General features: G+C 37.8%; 2 protein-coding genes across 4 annotated transcripts; both read right to left on the bottom strand.

Annotated features, from left to right (window-relative positions):
• Positions 1-953: 953 nt before the first annotated feature.
• On the bottom strand, positions 954-19,207 carry LOC127662160 (tubby-related protein 4-like). 3 transcript variants are annotated; one of them, XM_052153210.1, is made up of 16 exons: positions 19,068-19,207; positions 13,223-13,522; positions 11,643-11,912; positions 11,336-11,464; positions 9,468-9,629; positions 9,137-9,317; positions 8,921-9,028; positions 8,255-8,421; positions 7,566-7,790; positions 7,246-7,480; positions 6,978-7,140; positions 6,661-6,802; positions 6,349-6,442; positions 6,082-6,225; positions 2,672-5,976; positions 954-2,555 (listed from the first exon to the last, which is right to left on the bottom strand). In XM_052153210.1, exons 2-16 carry the CDS (start codon positions 13,241-13,243, stop codon positions 2,439-2,441), a joined length of 5,463 nt encoding a protein of 1,820 aa, XP_052009170.1. In that variant the 5' UTR covers positions 13,244-13,522; positions 19,068-19,207; the 3' UTR covers positions 954-2,438. The 3 variants fall into 3 exon arrangements, with proteins under 3 accessions (XP_052009170.1, XP_052009171.1, XP_052009172.1); XM_052153211.1 differs by lacking the exon at positions 19,068-19,207 and adding an exon at positions 14,344-14,402; XM_052153212.1 differs by lacking the exons at positions 13,223-13,522; positions 19,068-19,207 and having other exon boundaries at positions 11,643-12,306.
• Positions 16,266-16,763, bottom strand: LOC127662301 (myc target protein 1 homolog). Its single transcript, XM_052153434.1, has one exon. The coding sequence runs from the start codon at positions 16,761-16,763 to the stop codon at positions 16,266-16,268; it is 498 nt and encodes a 165-aa protein (XP_052009394.1).
• Positions 19,208-24,305: the final 5,098 nt, after the last annotated feature.

The raw sequence follows: 24,305 nt of genomic DNA, 5'->3' as shown, positions 1-24,305 counted from the left end.
ATAATTATTTATAAAAAAAAAATAAACAGTGAGACGCTTTGGCTCTGACGGCGTACAGCCCGGTAACGTTTCCTGTAGCCCAAACAGGGCATTAAGTATTTGGGCTTTTTATTCCCAGCAAATTTGTTTGATTTTGTTAGTTAATTTTGACACCTTAATAAAAAGATTTTCGAGCGATGTGGGCAGGTGTGCTTCATTACATTTATCTATGATTGGGAAGGTTAATGTTATTAAAATTATTTATATATATATATATACACACATATACACAGTATCTATAGATTTGTTGTAAGAGTAGAACTGTGAGATGGTAATTATTATATAATAGTTATTTTGTTGTAATTAATGAAATAATTAATTTAATATAATTATGATATTGTAACGATAATGATAGTGTTAACATTATTATTATTATTATTATTGGGACCACTAACTACGTTCCTAATATTGTTGTTAACAATGAGGAAAACTATTGCAAAATACACCCAAAACAAACTAAAAACAACAATTCTACAACAATGGGTAATCATTCTATCATATAATTAATTCTTAACAATATTGTTGTTTGTAATTTCTTTGCATAACACTTTAAGCATATTATATTACCAAATACATCCAAATAAAACTTATAAACAATAATTTTCCTTCAAGAGTGAAACGTACATTTCGAGCGAGGACTCGTTTGGGAATCGGTTTGTTTTACTGGTTCATTTAAATGAAGCGTCTGAACGAACCGATTCCCGAACATGCATCGGAGCTCTAAACGCTTACAAGCAGAACTATAGAACCATGCTGTGAACACAATTCATATGCACCATATAGAGATCAGTGCAATAACAGCCAACCAAGAACATAAACTTATAGTAAATACTGTCAACTTTTTATAACAAGAGAAAGCTGTATTCAAAACTAGCAATAATATGCACAAATCTTATCAAACTAGTTTGATTTTATTTTGTTGACTTTAAGTCTACTGTGCACACACATTCTAATGCTTCCAAGACATCCTTTAAATACATTTTTAAATGTACATTAGAATAATTGAGCAATAAATCACAGTTCAAGCCTCACATTCCACATAATTTAAACTGGGTCTGAATAGCCCAGTACAAAGAGGCTCAAAATAACTGCAACTGCAAATCATCAAAGCATACAACATCAATAATAAGAACAAGTGCTTAAAATTGACCATATCAACAGTTAACCCACTCTCAACCACTTTATGGCTTACACCGAAAATGTGAATAAAACCTGATACAATTATTGAAAAAGAAAGAAAAAGAAATAAATAAATAAAGGCAGCAAGTAGGCCTAAACAACAAATAAATCAATACATTGTTTTTAGCAGTTTTGCTTTAAGAAATATTAAAACAGAATGAATAAATAGTAAAACAAATAGACTGAATATAATAAAAGATGTCCCTTTAAATTGTGATGAAACAAATGACAAATTAAATTAAGACAAAATGTTAAAGACTATTAAACTCAGGAATGGGGAAAACCCTGTCCTTCACATCAGCTTTCAATTCTATTATGATTCCACTCATTGCATAAAGTTTGCTAAGTTCAATTTATATTGTGACATAAGACATTTTTTGCTAAATTAATGCATATGAAATAGTTTGTGCTAAAGTGTAATTTTCAAGTACACTGAACACTGAATAGGAAATGTGTTTAGGTACATTTAACTACTGCACTTTTCTGTCATGTCATTGCATGACATAGATCCTATTGTTATATATTTGGCATTCATTTAAAAGGCTCCACTTCTGATTCTGTTATTTTTTAACATTAAAAAGCAATGATTTGTTAAAAAATACATTAGTGAGATACTGCAGTAACACAGTGTGCAAATAATGCAATATAATTTGAGACATTTAATGTATGATACTTTGTAGAAAAAAAATAAATAAAAGATTTTAACCATAATCATTAATTATAGTGGCACAATCTGGAAAATCTACATATAACTGGAAAATATTATCTCTGATTTCACTTCATGGAAGTGAGTCGTTGGGATGTGAACATTCAAACACACAGTAAGCATATTTTTATTCATTTTCATAGAATTGCTGACAATAAATGACAGTCAAATATCAAAAATATCAGGAAAGAACAAATAAAAGAAGGTGGGGACACAAAAAAGGAATTGAATGATCCATAATATAACATCTATCTCAGACTTTAGTGAGTAGTTTTACATTTCATTACACCACTAAATATAATGAAATACATTAAAATCAATCAAGGTGAAATCATGAAAAACTGGCTCACCTGTGTACGTCTTGTGTACACTGTGCCTGATAGAGACCAGATCTCTCAGCTACTAACTAGTTTTGCACAGAAGGTAGCACGTTATGGCAGCAGATAGACATTACATATTTTTTTAACAGTATCTTTTTTATTTGTTCTCAAGGCCAAGATTGCTAGGGGGTTTTCTATTTAAGTCTTTGAGTGACATTGGCCAAGGCCACAGCAAATGCCTGTACTGCTGAGAATGGATACTGAAAATCCAGGATGTATGCATTGCCATCGATCCTGCCAAACTGCATTACCTGTAACAGGGAATTATGTGTTAGATGCAGAGAAATGGTTGCAGAGTATAACTTTGTTACTAGAGGCTATTGATTGATATTGTTATAATCACAATTATGAAATAAAACATGGTTACTTGTCGTCCATCAAGCTCAATCTGAAAGTTTTTGGCTGACTCTTGTGTCACCCGTCCTCCAAAGTCAAGCTGGTAAACTTGGGTGGCTTCATTCCACAATGGCTGCTTGTTGGCCATGATGTACACAAATCCTTGGCTGCCAAGACTACGATCCTCTCTCTCGTTAGCTTTGCAGCACTTGATCTCCTCAAGTTCACTCGCAGTTCGCAGATTACGCTTGCTCTTCCATCCTTTCTTGCTGCTCTGGCTTTGGTTCATCAACTCGTCACCACTAATGAAGAGTTCAGGTTCACTCTCTGAGCTGTCCTGGAACTCATTGGAGGTCCTACTCAGTTTTTTGGCCTTGTTCAATGGCTCTTTTTGCCCTTTAGTTTTCTTCTTCTCCCTGCTGCCGAGCCTTGGGCTGGAGATCAGGGAATTGAAGTCTGACAGTGTACGAGTCTCCTTCTTTGATTTTCCTTCAGAGGCACTGGACATGTTTGTCTCTTCCACCCTACTGTCACGCCTCTTATAACCCTTTTTGCTGAACCTCTCAGCTCCCTGTGGAATTGGACTCTCATTTAGCGAGGACCGCTCCTGAAAGCTCTCTCCAGATTCAGCAACCACCTCCGAAGTGCTTTGATGTTTCAAGAGTTCAACGGGTGGAAGAGGAGGAGGGAGAGGAGGTGGTGGTGGGGGAGGTGGTGGTTGTGGAGGAGGAGAAAGAACTGTTTTTTCCAGGGCCTGATGGGTCTTACTGGGGAGTGTGGCTGAATGGTCTGGCAAGGGAGGGGAGGTGCTGTATGTGCTCCAAGGATGCAAACTTATTGGATGGAGCTGAAGGTTGTTGCAGGAGCTAGCCCCTGGATACATGGGTGGCAGAGTACAACCTAGATTGGTCAAATTAGCAGGATAACCTGGGGGCAGGATTAATGTTGGGTCAGGCTGGCTGAAAGAACTAGATATTACCATATCATTGGGACCACATGGCTGTGCAGGACTCTGCAAATGCTGCAATTGAGGTACACCATGTCCTACCACTGTTGGAAAGGGTGAAAGAGACAACTGATAAGCTGAAGGTAGGGTCAGAGAACTTGGACTGGGGGGAGGCTTTGTTGAAAGGACAAAAGGCAGTCGGGTCATGTCCAAGTGCTGTGGTGGGCTAAGTATAATTGGTGGTGGCTTATGTGGAGGAGGTCCAGTCAGTATATTTTGCCCTTGAGGTATCCAATGTTGATCTGTTGCAGAAGAGTCCCATTGGTAAGGTGGAGGCCGTTTAATGGTCAAATTGACATCCCCAAGCGTCAAATGTCGCATTGATTTTTCGAGATGACACTGTTGACTTATCGTCTCGTCTTCGGTGAAGGCAGAGTTCACATAAACAGTTCTGTCTCTATTGTTGTCTGTGGGACTCAGGAGGTTATATGAGGACTGGGAAGCTAATGATGATGCACTCTTGGAGTGCACGATTATAGCGCTGTGCTGGGCCCCTTTGCCTGGTGGAAACTCTTGCCTCACCACAGTTCCTCCAGCAATTCCACTGCTTTTGGTGCCACCACCAGTTACACTAACACTCGTGCTGCTGCTATTACTGCTACACTGGGTGCATGTATACAAAGCTGTGGGGATCCTAGGCTGATAGGATACTGTGAGGGAGCCATTCATTTTTGATTTTGTTGGTAAAGTCCTCACTGTGTCCACCATTTGAGTAACCTTCAGGGAGGGTTCTCTTCGATCACGACGCAAAGTTGCATGAATCACACTGCTGTCAATCCTCTGTGTGGGACTTATGATTGTGTTGATCTGGCTGGATGTATCAGGATAAGGTGGTGGATCTCCACTTGGTATGGAATATCGAGGCACGGAGAGGCGACTGAGGGTTGCTGAGCTATACGGCAGCTGGACTTTCTTGTTCTCAGAAGACGTTACTTTCAGTGTAGCAGAACTACCCATGCCTTGCATCCCATAGGTATTTTGGTTTCTTATAAGACGTCTCCTTGGGCGACACACCTCCTCCACATTCCCGCTGCTGTCAAATGTTGTGATCCTTTCATAGCTTAGTGGAGTTGGGTATTGAAGGCCCACTGGGTGAAGAGAGAATTCGTCCTTAGTTATGCATGGCTCCGTTGACAGCGTATTGCCATTCTCGTTGCTTACAAGAAGACCTGGAGGAGCAGTGGTGGGTACAGCTGCTGCAGCAGACATCACTGTACCTGGATAAGGTGGCGGAGGGTTTACCTTGCGCAACTGAACCTCAAGAGTGTCCATTTCAATGAATGACTGTGGTCGTGAGGAAACCTTCAGAGGAAGGACTTGTTCTCTGTCCAGTGGCTGGTCTGAATGTGTAATTTGAGGCATCAGCTGTAACTGATGCAAGGATAAAGTATAGCCTGAAGGAGGAGGCTGTAGGGTAATTTGCATTTTGAGCTGCTGCTGCATTTGCTGATGCTGCCTTTGCATCTGTTGATGCTGCAGCTGTATTTGTTGATGCTGCTGCTGAAGCTGTTGCTGTTGCTGCCGCATCTCTTGAATTTGTTGTCGAATTTGTTGCTGCTGTTGCTGCATCTGTTGTTGCTGCTGCTGCATTTGCTCATGCTGAAGCTGCAGTTGATGCTGCTGCTGTTGGAATTGTTGTTGATGATGTTGATGAATTTGCTGCTGATGCTGTTGCACTTGCTGGCGAATTTGTTGTTGCTGCTGTTGCATTTGTTGCAACTGCTGTTGATGCTGCTGTTGCAGCTGCTGTTGATGCTGCTGTTGCAGCTGCTGTTGATGCTGCTGTGTTTGTAATTGCTGCTTATGTTGCATGTGCTGCTGCTGCAGCGACTGTGGATTTAGCTGCTGTGATTGATGTATAAATTTCAGATGCTGTTGCTGTGGTTGTAATTGCTGCTGATGCTTTGATTGTTGATGATCTTGTTGTTGCTGCTGTTGTTGCCGTTGTTGGTGGGATTGTTGCGGAAGATGATGTGGCGGAGGAGGAAGAGTTCCACTCAGAATGTTACTCATTTCAAGGCCACTGAATATCACCTGTCCAGGGTTAGAGTATTTTGTTGGAACTGTGTACTGTGCTGTCACAGTGTCCTGACTATGTTCAGATGCTGTTGCATTGGCTGCTGCTGCTGTTGCTGCTGCAGCAGCCGCCACTGCAGTGGCCGTGGGATTCGTAAGGACATCAAGTTGAATGTTCTGATTGGCTAGGAGAGACTGGACTAGGCCTATACTTTGCGTAGGGGACATGGCTTGAGCAGGGCTGTGAATTGGGGCAATGGGAATATTAACCGTGCAAGGGGGATTATCGGGTGACACTCCAGAGGGTCCCATCACTAGAAAAAAGAGCCAAGAATATCTGGAGATTAATTCCTCATATTATATGTCATTGTATTTAAGATAAGCAAAGACCAGAACAAAAATGTTTCATTGATTCTTACCAGGTAAATCATCTTCATCCTCACTGAACACATTAGGATTGAAGACCGGGAGACTCATGAAATCCAGGGAAATTTTACGCACCTCAGGTAAATAGATCGTCATCTGACGGGGTTGCAGGTGGAGCAAACTAGTTTTATAAATAACTGGAACAAAATACATTTGTAATTTACAGTATGAACAAATAATCCCATTAATCAAAATATATTAGAAAATATCACAAAAGCAATTATGTGAAACTGTTCATTTGAATGCAAAACCTGACATACCAGCTCCCAAGTTAGCTGGCAAAAAGGAGGCAAGGCCCACGATCTTAAATTTTGTTCCCCAGATGTTAGATGTTACCTGGGCCAAGTAATTATGCTGCAAAGCAAATCATGTGATTGCTTTAGAAAGTAATCAAAGTCAGTGCTGGTTTAGTCATTTTTCTCCAACATAACAGGAGATTCAAAGAAATGAAGTGTCTCCTGATGTCACGGCACATAATACATGACAAGTGCATAGCAAAGTGTCCAGTTGAGGCAATAAATAGAAACACTATAAAAGAATGACCAAACTTGGCTTTTTAATAAGATAAGTACCTCACTAAAGCCATCAACTGGGAATTCTCTCCGTGTTAGACTTGGTGACCGAACTGGATGCTTCTTTGTTAATCTAGGAGACCTAGACATTTCTTGAACTGTCTGAGCAAGTTTGGGAGACTTTCGTGATTCCATATTAATTCTAGGCAATGAAACAATATAAAAAAAACAAGAGAAAGACAATTCAAAATAGTTGAATTGTTATTTTCTTCAAAATATTGCTGTATTTTACTGAATTGGTATTTGTATTGTATTTTGACAAGGTTTTGATGGAAAACCATCCACCCTGTTAACTTGTGTGAAACAATGGACAGTACCTTATATGTTTAGAGTACCTAGGAAGCTTAGGAGACCTGTTTCCTCTGGAATGTTTTGGCGACTTTCGTCCAACCCACTCATCGCTTAACTCAATATCACTGGAGTCGGAGCAGTTACAGCTGTCAGTCATATAAGAGATCATACCATTTACACAGACCTCATCTGAAAGGCAAGATTAGATAACAGTTTTTAGCAAACTTTAAGACTCCTTAGTACATTAATTAGTTTACTTAGCTCAACATCAACAACTGAGATTATACACAATACCTGATTTCCCATCCATTTTGGGGTCCATAATGACAAACTCTGGTCGCAGTTTGCTGATGCGTCGGCCCTTTAGAATAGGAACCAGGCCGCCAAGGTGTTCCAGAAAGAGGGTGTAACAGGGCCCTCCTGCCTCTGGGTTCTCCTCTGAGCGTTTCATGGTGCAGTGCAGCCTTTCATTGCCTGCTGTAGGATAGCTCACAAAGTCCCGAATGTTGTTTGGATCTGGGATGGGCGGCTGGCAAAACAAAAGAGCGCATACATTAAGTTAATGCGTTATATTAGCACACACAAAACTTTGAAAACTTGTTTTGCCTGTGTACCTTGATAGTTGGAATGAATGCAGTTGTAACGTACGAACAGAGTAGGGAGGGCATATTCAATTTTCCCACATCCCTCTCCTCTTTCAGAGCACTGGCAATGCCCTGCCGGCACAGTAGCTGCAGACTGGCTACACGGTGCTCCACACGCACAACATATAGTGCTGGTCCACAGGCTAGAAACAGCCGCGAGTCCCTGTGACCCCAGCAGATAGTAGTGATGGGCCTCTACAAGCAAAATATTGACATCTACAGTTTAATATAAGAATTAGTTGATGTATGCATCATTTGTCATAATATTAGTACATACTAATCTAATGTTTTATACAGAGGCCCAAAAAATTAGGTATTAGGAAACTTGAAAATGTGTGAATGCCATTGCATTACATTATTCTGTAAAGACATCTGTGTGAATTCAGGAGAACCGTTTTCATACTTACTTCAAATGACCTTGAGATCAGTTGGTTAAGAAAAGTAAAGTTAGTTCCGAGAAAAGCTCAAGCATCATTTGTTTGCTGATGCCACTAAGTTTGAACATTTATTGTCTAATGCAATGGCATTTATGTTTAAGTGTATTCTTGAGTGTCCAAATACTTTTTGGGGCCACTATACATATTTTTTTACTTCCGTGATAGTCTCAGTGCACAATAAGAACCCATGTGGTAAAATGATAACTGGTCTTGACAGCTCACTTGGGCTGGAGTTTCTAAAGTGTATATGTGTTCCCCTTGGACATTGTAAAACTTGACAAGGGCATTTCTCATTATGGAGGCGCAGGCCGAGTCAGCAGGCAGGCTGTATCGTTCCATCCCCGCCACTGCCAGAAGGTCTCCCTGAGAACACCATTGTACCTCTACATCTGAAACGAAACAAGTCTGTCCAATCAGATCACAGCATCTGGTGTAACTCTGTCACAATGAATCAACAATCACAATGTGACATCAGATGGTTTAAAGGAATATTCTGGAGTATTTTCACAAAATACTTTGTATAACCAGAAGGTCTAACGTTCTAACCAGTGGTGCTAGATCTAAAAAGTTGCACCACTTTAAAAGGACAATATAGACAATGTACAGCTCAAGTAGCAAACACTGTTTTCTGAAGAATTCATGAAAGTGGTTTTTAAAACAAAAGCAGAATTATTGATGGTGGTTATCAACAACATGTCACGTGTAGATGGTCATATAGTGGGGTCCAAAAGTCTGAGACCACAATTATACGAATTTCACAAACTTGTTAAGCTTAAATGCATGCTGTCATTGAAGCAAAAGGGGAACATACCAAATACTGAAAGCATTTTGACTTGTGTTCTCAGACTTATGGATGTATATTATTACTATAAAAGCTGTGTATTTTACCTTTCAGCCCTGACCGAATAACGTTAGGTGAAAGGTCATCATAGCTGTTCATCAAACTAATGTCTCCAGATATGAAGCTGACCGTGAGCAATGGTTTGAGATTTTGCACTTGAAAGGAAAGACAGTTGGATATTACACAACTAAACTTTGACGATGATTTGACCATATAGCCAATTATTAAAAATCCTTTCATTTTAACAGTGTAATGTACTGTACCTTGAGCGGAGGCCAGGTCATCTGAGTCTGTATCACTCTCAGTGCTGTCCTCCACCAGGAAGTTTGGGCAGTTCCAGGACATGCTGACTATGCCATCTGATTCATGCAGCAGAACATGGGCAAGCATACGGCCGTGGCAATCCATCACTATGACTTGTCCATCTGCGGTTCCAAACAGCACCTAGGGGGTTTAAATACGTGAAAACACCAAATAAGGGAAATCGGCATCAGTTCAAGGGCAGTAATCCAAGTTATTCCATGTGGAAAGGCTCAAATTGCTAAAATTGTAAACTGTTTGCCTTAATTTGATGAGGTCACACCAAAAGGTTACCTGCTGGTCATCAGGGGTCCAGATTCCACAGGTGATCTGGCTTTCCAGATTGATCTCAGATGACCAGTGTCTCTGACCGCTCACTGAGCCCACCAGGACAAAACCATCTCTGTAGGCGATTAAAGCCTGGGTACCGTCATGTGACCAGGTGAAGTCGCTCACCTAGATGACAAACCCTGTCGCTTTCAATCATTCTGATTCCATATAATTTGAATTTTAAAAAAGTTTGTTCGCCATTGCAGCTTCTATGGCTATTTTCTATTATGATGAAATCTATGTTAAAATTTAAAAACAGGTCAAATAACTAAAAACCTAAGATGTTTAAAATCCTTTTTAATAAAAACTCTCAAACTGATTCTTAACGGACTTTGTCCGTTAATCTCTTTAAAAGAAAAACACAGAATATTACTAATATCCCTTCTGAAACTTTATTAACTCATGCTTTATAACTATAACTCTCATGTTCAGTAGTGGCTGACTTGAGGGAACAGCCCATAAAAGCATAATTATGTCAATTAATTGTATTGTCATATCCCATACACTGGCGGCCAAAAGTTTGGAATAATGTACAAATGTTTCTGTTTCGGAAAGAAATTGGTACTTTTATTCACCAAAGTGGCATTCAACTGTACAAAGTATAGTCAGGACATTACTGATGTAAAAAAACAGCACCATCACTATTTGAAAAAAGTCATTTTTGATCAAATCTAGACAGCAGCATCACTCCAACACCTTATCCTGGAGTAATCATGATAAATTGCTAATTTGGTACTTGAAAATCACTTGCCATTATATCAAACACGACTGAAAGATATTTGGTTCATTAAATGAAGCTTAACATTGTCTTTGTGTTTGTTTTTGAGTTGTCACAGTATGCAATAGACTGACATGTCTTAAGGTCAATATTAGGTCAAAAATGGCCAAAAAATCACTGTTTTGAGGAATGAAGCTATCTAATGCTTGAAATTGCCAAAATAAATGGAGATTTATACCCCACTGAGCTTTTGTGGGATCAGCTAGACTGTAAGGTGTGTGAGAAGTGCCCGACAAGACAGTCACATCTATGGCAAGTGCTACAGGAAGTGTGGGGTGAAAGGTCAAGTGCTACAGGAAGTGTGGGGTGAAAGGTCAAGTGCTACAGGAAGTGTGGGGTGAAAGGTCAAGTGCTACAGGAACTGTGGGGTGAAAGGTCACCTGAGTATCTGGACAAACCAATAGCTAGAATGTCAAGGATCTGCAAAGCTGTCATTGCTGCACGTGGAGGATTTTATTCAAATTGTAATAGAAATTTTTCATGTTATTAATGTCCTGACTATACATTGTGATCAGTTGAATGCCACTTTGGTGAATAAAAGTACCATTTTCTTTCCATAAGATCAAAATCTGTACATTATTCCAAACGTTTGGCCGCCAGTGTAGATATACAGTACAGTGAGGCCACAAAGTCTGAGACCAATAGTGAAAATGCTTTTATTTAGAATTTTTATCAAATTAAATATATGTTTTTTTAAATAACAAATTATATTATCAGCATAACAATTTGAGGAAAAAAAGTGCCACAAATGCCATGCTTAAATTTGATTGGTGACCAACAAATAGTGCAGAATATTAAATATTTCTTACAGAAAGTTTATTTGTTTTGTTTTGTTTTATATATTTATTCAAAATTGAATCTTTGATTAGATTAGATTCTGAATCCCACTTTTTCAACTTTGAAAGTTTTGTACCCCATTTTTTTTATTTATTTATTCTATTGTCCTTTTTCTCACTGCAACTTTGTCAAATCACATACATATGACTATGATTATGGACAGATATATCTTCTATTTGTAAATTGAAAATAAAATAAATGATAAATATGAACATACCTGAGCACCTCTATCATTCACCAGCTCTACAGACCATCTTCCTTCATATTGGATCCACACAAAGATCCCTCCCTCCATGTCACATGTGGCAAGCTTCTGAAACGGCTCATTCCACCTGACAAGAACAACCTGTACAGGTACACACCATGGGAATTTAATTCCCTTCGAAAATGTGCTATTTGTCTGTTAGCATAGCAAAAACATTCTTTTGATTTAAAACATATTCAAGCTTGAAATGCATTAATGGCCATTTAAACCACAAGCGGAGACATCTGTTTGCAAGAGAAGTTTTAGATGAAACTCTGACCTCACTGTTATGACCCCGTAAATTGAAATTGATTCTTTGTGGGGTATTTCTGTCTCTCCTGCAGTGACTGGAGGTAAACGTCACGCCCACAACACCCCGGGCGTTCCCCGTGGCCAGCCAGCCCTCCTCATAGTAGCGCTTCCTGCACACCGGCTTCTCTTTCTCACTCTTGGGAACTCTCCCTTTCCATGAGAGGCAGAGGATGTTGGAATCACTGCAGAGGACCGGACCATGTTCCACCGCAGCCAACATCCCTACTGACTGACCAGGCTACAGGTTTAAAGGAGGATGAAGTTAATATCAATAGCACCAGACAGTATTTTCTAATGTAACTACTGTTTGACTGGTCAAAATGACTTTTTGTTCATTTATTTAAGTCATAAACAGTACATTTACATTTATGCATTTGGCAGATGCTTTTATACAAAGCAACTTACAGTGCACTTATTACAGGGACAATCCCACCAGAGCAACCTGGACTTAAGTGTCTTGCTCAAGGACACAACAGTGGCATCTTGGTGGTGCTGGGGCTTGAACCCCCAACCTTCTGGTCAGTAACCCTGAGCCTCAACCACTGAGCCACCACTGCCCTTACACATATATACATTAAGTATACAGTGGAACGAAATGTTGTTTAAGTGCAATGCAGTCAAATTGAATAGCTAATAAAAACATAATTAAGTTGAATTAGTACATTTGTAGTGTCACTAAAATAAAAAGCATCTGTGTTTGAATAAAGGCTCAACAAACAACTCAAGTTTGGACTTTTCTTTCAACGTCAACAAAAAAAAATTGCAGTTACAGGCATTTACATATAAATGCAAAATACACACCATTTCAAAAGTATACGACAAGATGTAAACATTATATATATTAGCATGATTTGAATGTGATAAAATCGCTTACCAACTGAATCTTTGTAAAGTGATATCCAATATTACATATTGTTATTGTTTTCATGACAACTAAACCCTGAATTCTGGTATTGGGTATACAGTAACTTCACACAGAACGTTAGTAAATTAATTTATCACATGCTAACATGTATAACGTTAATGTCTTGTGGTATACTGATGAAACTGTGTGCATTGTTGCATTTATTATGGACTGGCCCCATTCCCTTCTACTGTATGTACCTTACTGTAACCGCATTTTTAATAAATGAGGGGCAAGCCAGAATTTTTTTTTTTTTTTTCAAAATAATCAACATTATGTTACTTTATAAAAGCTATTCTATCATGTTATTCTACATGGGGCAGGGCGCACTCATGGGGGCTGCCATTTTAGTATCACATGACCAGCGGAATTCTACTCGCTTAATCTCAGTAACTGTTTTGTTATTGGACACTTTCACTCTTGGATTAAATTAATCATGGTTGATTGTGAACAGAGAAATTCTATAATGGTATCCGTAACTGAAAACTATTGATTTTGAATGATGCCGCATCCACACCACTAGGTGTCACTGTAAGTCCAAGATGACACCAACAAAAATTTACCGAGTGCACCTGTAAAGAACAAATGTTATTTTGATGCAGTTATGAAGATAATTTTGGAATGTAAAATATGAAAACGCCCACCTCTTCATAGTCGCTGGACATTATTAGTCCGAATTCCGTCTTTGAAGGAGTGCTCCATTTTGCTTATTAAAATTTGTTAAATGTGCCGCAGAACCTGAGAATGCTTATCTGTCTTAAGAATGAATGTGACTAAAATCAGGCCATTATAGTCTGCAGCTATTGCCCATCATGAGTAATACAATTTATTCAATTTATATTCAGAAAACGTGTTAAATTGTGTCTGAATTCAAAGAGAAGGCCTATATTGAGTTTATCCTCATTAACCAAAACCAGCATTCAGCTTTCCAGAGTCCAGGATTTCTGTGCAGAGAGTGAGAGAGAGAGAGAGACACACACACACACACACACACATTAGACAGGGGTCTAGACAATAACATTAAGACAATCATATATCAATTGCAGATTGAAGTGCAAGTAAAAGCCACCTATAAGAAAAGCTCTGCAAGCCAGTACATATTACATGTACTGTATCTGTCTGCACCCACACTTAAGTTGACATTGGTCCCCATTACGTCACAGGACGTTTAAAGCCCTTACAATTCGTGCTTTTATATTCGAAATAACGCAATACAATTTATGCATCGAAACACCTATTCAAAAAAGCATGCAAACGAGCATTAACGATACAGAAGATTGTGCAAAACTAAAGCAGATGAGGGATAAGACAGTTCGCAGGCGTCATGGCAACAGGGATGTGATAATGTCTGAATTTTAATGACACACAGCCCAGAACTAGATAACTGTACTTATTGTAATTTACAATATGAATAACATTTTTCCCATGCAAGTACTATAGATCTATAAGATAGTTCGTTCTAAAGACAACCGTGCTGTTAAATCGCCATAAAAACAGCTAGATGGGGTTGCCAGAACACGATGGTTCTTTTTCAAACATCTGGTTATATTTGCATAGTGACCGGTAATTAAGGTGGGTGCAGTTTAAAATAAATTCATCATTTGTGATCGTCACCTACACTTGATTATACAACCGTCTAGGAAACGACATTGACAATTACAGTAACATTTCTAAGACATAAAATAGAAACAATATAAGCAAGCAAGAGAATTATGAATTCAGGATACATCATAAAAATTCTGCATTTTTATATACGCAAACTCACCTCTACCAGCTCGCTCTAAATGCGTCTAACTGGTTGCCAGATCCACACGCTGGGTTTTAAAACACGGAGCGTTGAACTCGTTAAGTGGGATGCAGTGCATTGGCGCAAAACAACTCCAGAATGAGGGATTTTCCGGCGGGCGGAGGCAACCCGCCCGCTGACGGAATGGAGCTTCGGATCACATGATGACAGGCAACCCCATCCAGCTGGTTTGTAAAACATGCTGAGAATCACTGCAATCGTCGTTTTAATTTTGCTGAACATATAAAGAGGCAAGAGTTTGCAAATAATGTGGAACTTCACATACCGATCTGTAAATCAAGAAAGAATCGGCCGTGAACAATTCCAGCAAAGTGCGGTGTCTTTAAAGACGCAGTTTTAAATCTTATAATGACCATAAAATTCTTGTGCTTAATCTATTTTCATGCTCACCCTTAGAGTAAGTTATTTCTGGTTCTTTCACTCTAAATCCTTCTCTTGCCAGTGCAGTCTCGTGACTCGTTTTTAAAGGAACAGTTCACCCAAAATAAAAGTTATCTCACCCTCATGCCATCCCAGATGTGTATGACTTTCTTTCTTCTGCAGAACACAAATTAACATGTTTAGTAGAATAGTTCAGTTCTGTAGGTCCATGCAATTAAATGCAATGACCAAAGCTTTGAAGCTCCAAAAAGCACTTAAAAGCAGCATAAAAGTAATCCACAAAGTGATTAAATCCATGTCTTCTGAAGCGATCCAATGGGTTTTGGGTGAGAACAGACCAAAACTAATTTTGACTTTAAATCTTATCATTGCAGTCTCTAGGCACGATCATGATTTCAAGCTCGATTACACTTCTTAGATCTTAACCCGTGTGCAGAGTGCTAGATGGCGCTAGGAATTGTAATCAAACTTGAAATCTTGAACGCCAAGGAGACTACTGATGTCAAGATTTGAAGTGAAAAAGGAGTTACTGATTTATTCACTTCAGATGACATGGATTATGCCACTGGAGTCATATGGATTACTTTTATGCTGCGTTTGTGTGCTTTTTGGAGCTCCAACATTTTTACAGAGCTGAGATATTCTTTTAATAATCTGCATGTTCTGTAGAATAAGAAAGTAATACATATATGGGATGGCATAAGGGTGGTTATATAATGAGAGAATAAACATTTTTGGGTGAACTATTCCTTTAAGATTAGCCATTGTCTTTTAAACTTGCTATTGTGTCTAAAAATGTGGTGCTGATAAAACAATGGGACGAACAAGCAATGGACAAAGATGCCCGTCTAGCACGTTTGTATTGAAATAACCTATTGAAAAATGCACACAAATGCATTTGGTGTGAACGGCCCCTTAGTCTTAAACCAAACTAACTCTGAGATACGTACAAGACTGTGTACGAGATAAATACAAGAAATTGCATGTATGTCTGTTACATACATAAAGAGCTATTATAAATGCTCTGTCAATCATTTTTCATACTACGGATTGCTCTCACCGGGTTGGCTGACATGTCTTTGGAGGGCAGGGTTTTAGAGAGAGACACCTTTAAAAACTTCAGCAAAATGGCAGATGTAGTAAAACCTAAAACGGCTGGATAGATGTCACGTTGAGTGACACGTAGTGCTAATCATTTTTCCTTTATTGTTTGTTCTTTAAATGCAACTTCCCAAACTAACACTGGCTAAAGAATGTAAAGCTTAAGATGGCTTAAAGTATCTGATATTTATTATGTGGCACACAAATTGTTTTGTTCACAAGGTTATATACAATCATGGTTAGTTTTGCAATTCTGACTTCTCACAAAATTGCATGTCAGTTCTGCAAATAATAGACACAGTGCTGTGAAGACTCCAGTTATCCTTTTTGCTCCAGTCTTTTAGATTTAAATCATATTTAGTGATTTACAATTCTTCGCAAGGCCTTAGTCTCTGTTGTCAGTGTATGCAATCAGTCACAGTGCACTTAGGTATATGCGACCCTTGAAAGATGTGAATGATGCTGTCATATGCAGGTGGTGGAGTCTGTCTGGGTAGAAATCCTCTTAGACTGCCCTTTCCCAGCCAAAAGGACTCTGCTGGGATGGTACTAAAGGGATCTGAGATGTTAGGAATGAATGCAGCTTCGTTATCATCATCTACTTCATCACTTGTCTTATTAGTCTTTTTCAGTGGTGGCCGAAAAGTGGAGTTTTGGAAACTGGGGCTTCGACCCAGCAGTTCGTTAGGGTCTACGGACGTCTGTCTGTGGAGGTTTAAAACGGCTCTACTCACACCTTCGCCGTGACTTTTGTAGTGGCTGAGCTGGCAGTGCTGATTACGAGAGCTTTTAGAATCGGACTGCTGGTTTTGACGTCTGCTGATCCTGACCGAATCTCTGCGGCGCGACATCCATGTTAGGAGGAGGAAAATCAGGATCCCGATGAGCAGACCCATCAGTATCGACAAGCAGAATGCCAGGATGAGCTCCTCTGGATGGAAAGGGTATTGAATTGCAAAATGTATAATTGAATAATTGAATATACGCTTAGGTTTAGAAATACAGTGGGGATCAAAAGTCAGATTGCTCACTGAAAGTCTGGAAAAAAGTTTTAGGATGAAACGTTTTAAGCAAGCAAACAAACAAACACTATGATGAAAAATGTTATAATGATATTATGCATTATTCCCAGGTCACTCACTAATCAAATGAGCAATGTTTTTGACATTTTCTCTTCTTTTTACAAAATGCCAGATTTGCTTGTTTCAAGATGCTCTTTGGAACATCCTCAAACCATGTCTGCTGTTATTAAAGCAAAAGGGGGTAATACCAAATCAAAGAAATTCTGAACTTCATGTTCATTTGTCAATTTAACTCTTCATTCAAATCGTTATGCTGATAATATACTTTGTTATAAAAACTGTATAAGCTAATTAGAAAATGCTAAATTGACACACTGTGTCTTTTGAACCTCAAAGTATGTTTTTCTCCCCAATTTGGTATGTCCAATTCCCAATGCGCTCTAGGTCCTCGTGGTGGCGTAGTGACTCAATCCGGTAGCGGAGGACGAATCTCAGTTGCCTCCGTGTCTTTGATCGTCAATCTGCGCATCTTATCACGTGGCTCATTGAGCACGTTACCGCGGAGACCTAGCACGTGTGGAGGCTCACACTATTCTCCGCAGCATCCATTCCCAACTCACCACGCGCCACACCAAGAGCAAGAACCACATTATAGCGACCACGAGGAGGTTACCCCATGTGACTCTACTCTCCCTAGCAACCGGGCCAATTTGGTTGTTTAGGAAGCCAGACTGGAGTCACTCAGCACGGCCTGGATTCGGTTTAGCAAATTTTTAAGATTTACGCATTTCAATTTACAAACAAAATTCCATCAAATTGAACTGTAAAACTGAAAATATTTAGGTTTATTTTATTTTATTAAAGATTACTCATTTCAATTTGGTGGAATTTTTTTGTGAAATTAAAATGTGTAAATCTTAAGATTGAATATTGAAACGTTTTGGAACGCTGTTGTTTATCTGACGTCTCAATCGCTTTGGCTCAATTCTCAAATGAAACATTCAAAACATTAAGTTCAAATCTCTGAACAATTATATTCTTGTTCACACCAGACTTTATTTTCTTATTCATTTAAGCAAATTGCATGTGTTTTGGCACATGTGTGCAAAAGAGTAAGTGCAATTCTCTACAATTTGCACAATAACTAAATGCACATGTCTTGATGATCAAAACTGATGAGTTGATTCTCAGTGAAATTGTCGCTCTTCACAACTTCTAAACATTCTTTCATCATGTGAGATCACATGCAAAGTGATCCATTCAGTTATCTAAATCTGTCAGACATGCATGTATATTTCATAAATATCTATGAGATGAAATGTATTTAATTGTTACTATTATTATTATTATTAACTTTTTTTTTTTTTTTTTTGGATTGATGTCATTTAGTGGCAATTTATTTATGACATAAAATGTAAGAAATGTGTAAAAACGGACATGCAAATGTGAATTTTCTGTTTAAATATAATACATTTACTGTATGTATACAAATGTATTGTACAGTATTGACTTTTCCCAGTAAACGTTTACCTACTGTTGAAATCGGGATCTAAAAATCTCAGTGTGATACATAATAGCATTCATCTGTACAGTATCAGTCAGTGTCAACAAAAAAGCAGAACAAAATTGAAATTTGTATATAACAAACATTTCCAGGGTTGACTGCCATGGTGAAAAAGTTTTTGTCCAGTACGGCTCACACGGCATTTTGGTGGTACTGGCCGATTTACTGACCCAATAACTAGGTTTTGAAGCATGAATTCAATATTTTGGGTGAGTTACTACATTTTGCAGACATGAAATAGGGTTGTGATGTCCCATAAGACAGTTGTGACAGTTGCACTTTAAAACTATGAGTCAAAGCGGTTGAGGAAAACTGTAAAATAGTTGTTAACTTTATATAAAATAAGACATTCAGAGACAAATTAACAAAGCTGTGCCAAATAAAAAACGAAATAACAGAAAATTGTGATTAAGTATATTTTTACAAACTATTCTAAAATTGAACCTAAAGAACAGTGTTTTTTTAAATTTTATAATTGCACAAATTTTGAACATTAATAATAATAAAAATATTAATATGAATACAAATATGTAGATTAGTAAAGAACATACCTTACGTTTCCACCTTAATAAAGAATATGAAATAATAATAAACAAATGCATGTCGGTTCTTACCAAAATCAATAGGTTTCAGTATTTCCCAAATTGAATGTGTTTCATTTGAAGCCATAGCTGTTACAGTAATAGAAGCATATAAATGAGGCAAATGACATGTGGTCAAACTATCCAAGCACACAAAATCGGTTCATTGTCTTTCTCATGGAAGCTGGCACTTTTTTGTTTTGTTTTTTGCTTAAAGGGAAACTATGTCGTCATTCTTCCTGCCTCTTTACTTGTATAATTAGCAAGTGCTCGGCTTATCTGTTAGGGACAGAAATCCAGGGGAGCAGGACTGTTTCCTATTGCATAATTTCCTCCGTTTCAGTGGATACAATACTATGACATCTTTACCCCATTCAATTATAATCAACCAGCTTACACCTTTTCCTTATACCTTCAATCACCCTTAAACTTTTAGTAGATTTGTTTTGAGATAGTGAGGATGAAAAGGAAAACTCTAACAATACATCTCTCTTTATTAATTAGTTTTGAAATGACATATTTCCCATAAGAAAGTGCAAACACTCAGGTTGTTGTCAGAGAGGATTTCCACATTGCATCAGTCTCTGCCTTTGGGATTTCAAATGTCTAGAAATGCATGAAATGCATGTTCTCTTTGTTCTCAATACACAAACCTATAGACTAAATACAATTGAAATCCCAGTAACTGTTACCTCTAAATAATGTATACTTTTTTGGTGTACATGGCTTACAAGGAATGACCAGCAGATGATAGTATTGACAATAGATGTTGAAACTTCAGATAGATAGACAGACAGACAGATAGATAGATAGACAGACAGACAGATAGATAGATAGATAGATAGACAGATAGACAGACAGACAGACAGACAGACAGACAGATAGAAAGATAGATAGATAGATAGATAGACAGACAGACAGACATACAGATAGATAGACAGACAGATAGACAGACAGACAGATAGAAAGATAGATAGATAGATAGATAGACAGACAGACAGACATACAGATAGATAGACAGACAGATAGACAGACAGACAGATAGAAAGATAGATAGAAAGATAGATAGATAGACAGACAGACAGATAGACAGACAGATAGAAAGATAGATAGAGATAGATAGACAGACAGACAGACAGACAGATAGATAGACAGATAGATAGATAGAGATAGATAGATAGACAGACAGACAGACAGACAGACAGATAGATAGATAGATAGATAGATAGATAGATAGATGACAATATTAATAGTGAAATAGGAGTTATATTTTGGTTTGTTCTCATCCAAAATAGATTGGATCTCTTAAAATGACATGGATTTAACCACTGGAGTCGTATAGATTACTTTTGTGCTGCATTTATGTGCTTTTTGGAGCTTCTGAGTTTTGCTCACCATTCACTTGCATATTTTGTACCAACAGAGCTGAAATATTCTTTTCAAAATCTTAGAAAAATGTAATCTAGCTTGTGTTCCACAGTTGAAAGAAAGTCATACACATCTGGGATGGCATAAAGGAGAATAAATGATGAGAAAATGTACATTTATGGTTGAACTATCCCTTTGATAAATATGCCAGTAATACCCTGATCAGCCACAACATTAAAACCACCTGCCTAATATTGTTTAGTTCCCCCTCGTGCCGCCAAAACAGCGCCAACGCGCATCTCAGAATAGCAGAGATGATATTTTTCTCACTCAATTGTACAGAGTGGTTATCTGATTTACCGTAGACTTTGACAGTACGAACCAGTCTGGCCATTCTCTGTTGACTTCTCTCATCAACAAGGCGTTTCCATCCACAGAACTGCCGCTCACTGGACGTTTTTTGTTTTTGGCACCATTTGGAGTAAATTCTAGAACTGTTGTGTGTGAAAATCCCAGGAATTCAGCAGTTACAGAAAAACTCAAATCAGCCCGTCTGGCACCAACAATCATGCCACAATCCAAATCACTGAGATCACATTTTTTCCCCTTTCTGATGGTTGATGTGAACAACAGAGTAGAATTTACTCTGAATGGTGCCAAAATCAAAAAACATCCAGTAGTGAGAAGAATATAATCTCTGCTATTCTGAGATGCAGGTTGGCACTGTTTTGGCGGCACGACGGGGACCTACTAGGGCTGTCGATTTAACGCGTTAATTCAGTGCAATTAATTTGACAAAGAATAACGCATTAAAACAATTAACGTATTTAATCGCAATGCACCCCCTGTGAACTGTATGCCAATGATTGGCTTATGATCAATAATATGGTAGTAAACAATACATTGTATTCTAAAGCCGTTTTTTGTATTGTCTTCTGCCACAAGAATGTAATGCATTTTAATTATCTGAATATCTTTTATTTTATATATATATATATATATATATAAGAGAGAGAGAGATTTTTTTTTAATATTTAAAGATAACTATGTATAATTATTTCATCATTATATATTGAATTATTGTTATATGAGGGGCTTTCTCAGCAAATATTTGTATATGCGATTAATTGCTATTAATTAATCGGGACACCATGTAATTAATTTGATTAAAATGTTTGATTGATTGACAGCCCTAGGACCTACACAATATTAGGCAGGTTGTTTTAATGTTGTGGCTGATCGGTGTATAATTGAAAGCATGGTATTGTTGTTGCTGCTTGTGTTTTGAGTCTTGCCATTGCATGCACTCTACACGCTTTTGATCAACAGATGTCCTCAGCGTGCACTTCGAAAGAATGAATCGTTTTACCAAGTAGTCGGTTCAATTGATTCGAATCTTCAGAAAGATTCGTTTCTCCCAAACCACTGTTAACGCCCCCGAACCGTTCCGTTTAACAACAGAAGATGGCAGTAAAGGATTAATTACATTTACGCGGCATGACAACATCATTTAAAGCAGTGGTTTTCAAACTTTTTCAAGAGGGACCCTTTTTTTTTTTTTTTTTTTGACGCGACCCATAGGCTTGTGCGCAGAACAAAAAGCACTTTTTTTTAACCACTTTTGATGATGCACGTGCACTTGCTGATCCTTGACGCGATTGGAACGCAAAGTCGATTCTGAAATAATTTGATCAAGCTATAGGCCTACATACAGGAATGTTAACCAATTAATAGCCTATCGTTTGCTGCATGCTTAAAAAATACACAAAACATATTCCACAACAAACTCTTTAAATGTAATATTCATTATATACAGAACAGAACAAGAATTAAAAAATAATAATAACTTTAAACAAGCTAAAACGAAATAATTTAAAGCGAAAGTAAAAGTAAGGGGCATTATGCTCACGTAACTCTCTCATTAGAATCACGTTGCAATATCTACAGGAATAAAATAATCCTTTTCACATGCGCAAAAATGTGCTTGGAAACATCACGTGGAGCGGTACGTGCTTACGCTGAATAGTAGGCTACGAATTGTAGGCCTACTACTGACTATTTTAACAGAGCAGTGTGATTTTTATATTAGTTGACTATTTTATTATCATATTTTGCCAACTTTTCACCGCATATTACGCACATTGGTATTGCTGCATGGACTGCGTCCGAACAGTTGACAAACCCAAACTTCAAAAAATCATCTTTATATGGCCTTACTCCGGGTTTCTGCTTTTTCTTTGCTGGAAAAGTACTGCTACTCTGTTGACATGCATCGCCTTCATTATCATCTCCGCTGTTCGCGGCAGGGTTGACCGCGTTTTCTGCTGCTTCATTTAAAGGGGTCTCGGTCTCTGACCCTCTTTTTCTTGTGAAAAAATCATAAATGGTTTTTGACTTTGGTTTGCTCATGTTCAGCATAAAATAAATTCATTACGGGCTACTAATTTCACGGTACCGAATATTTTCATCATCTCATGGGAAAATAAAATAAAATGGCTGCATATCAACAACACTGCGCACAAGGTTTTTTGTTTTGTTTTGTGTTGCCTAGGGCTACGAGTAGGTCGGTCAGCCGGTCAGGTGACATGTGGATTATTTATTTTGCATGAATTTGAATGTTTTTTTTTTAGTGTACTTCTAATCAAAGCTATTATTATTAATATTATTAAAAAACGAAATAATTTTTTTATTTTTTATTTTAAATCACTGGCGACCCATTTTTTAATTCTGTGGGTCGCGACCCAGGGTTTGAAAACCACTGATTTAAAGCAGGGTTCTCCAATTAGTTTTCACCCAGGGTCAAATTCCGTCAACAATACAAAGTCGGTAATGACAGTGTTTGTGCTGCAGCTATTATTATTATTACTACTATTGTTGTTTTTTAATGATTATTTTATTAGTTATTTTTCTCAGTATTAGTAACCTGTTTTATTTATTCAAACAATTATGAAAATGTTGTTTGTATATAGATACACAAAACTACACAACTTTGCCTGTTTAAAAAAAAAAGAAGAAGAAAAAAACTTTAATGAAGAACCTGGATCTCCATGTGAGTCAACTGCACTGTCTCTTTAAAATTTGTATTGTTCTTAAGGATAATATAACAAAGTTTTGCAATAATTTCAATAAAAAAAATTTTGTACAGTGTTATTCTTATTGTGCAGTATTCCACGTGCATTTGTTTCACAGTACCTTGTGTTATATGATCCAGGCATTAAATAAAAAAAAAATATTTATGCAAATGCGCTCTTTACTCGTCTCACTCGCAAAAAACCTCAGAATGCATTAACACCATGGAAAGAACATAATGAAACAATGATGCCAAATTAGGTAAATACATGCTTTAACAGCGTTCAATAATCTCGAGCACTAACAGCGCGGGAGACTGGTTGGTATAAGTGTTTGTAGAACAGCAACAGTGCCGCCTAATGTACAGGGGTGGTATTGTTTTCCCTTTTTATTTATTTTTGTCTTGCAAAATTGTCAAGGATGCTTTGTGAACAGGTCTTTCGCGCGGGCCAAACGTTTGTCTCTCGTGGGCCACATCCTATTGAGAAAGCCTAATTTATAGGTTTCCATAACAACCTCTTTAACAGAGTTTCACAACCATAACACTACACAGGAACAATGCGGTCAAGTAGGCGCGAGATGCTCGCTGATATAAATGCATGCACTTTACACCAGCTACCATTTACATGATAAAAATAGATTCTGATGAATAAGGGCTCGTCTTCAAGTAAATCTGCGTTGTAGATTTATTTGTAAATGTTCCTGTATACTCTTTAAATCATGCATTTAGACTTGCAAATGCTGACTCTCTGCAGATGTTTATTTTATGTTGTTGGGTTTCTGGTGACTTCACTTTATTGCATACATAAGTTTGGCTAATATGCATTGAAAATA

Source organism: Xyrauchen texanus, chromosome 22 (genome assembly GCF_025860055.1).
Source record: "Xyrauchen texanus isolate HMW12.3.18 chromosome 22, RBS_HiC_50CHRs, whole genome shotgun sequence".
Taxonomy (NCBI): domain Eukaryota; kingdom Metazoa; phylum Chordata; class Actinopteri; order Cypriniformes; family Catostomidae; genus Xyrauchen; species Xyrauchen texanus.
The sequence above is the reverse complement of the archived record's forward strand: the minus strand, read 5'-3'. Positions and strand labels throughout refer to the sequence as shown.

Excerpts from the sequence above, each read along its gene's own strand:
- LOC127662160 (XM_052153210.1), bottom strand. The coding sequence starts at position 13,243 with ATGTCCAGCGACTATGAAGAG. Across the intron at positions 11,913-13,222 it reads TGTCCAGCGACTATGAAGAG|CCTGGTCAGTCAGTAGGGAT; the intron begins GTGGGCGTTTTC and ends TTAAACCTGTAG. Across the intron at positions 5,977-6,081 it reads GGATGAAGATGATTTACCTG|TGATGGGACCCTCTGGAGTG; the intron begins GTAAGAATCAAT and ends TCTTTTTTCTAG.
- LOC127662301 (XM_052153434.1), bottom strand. The coding sequence starts at position 16,763 with ATGGGTCTGCTCATCGGGATCCTGATTTTCCTCCTCCTAACATGGATG.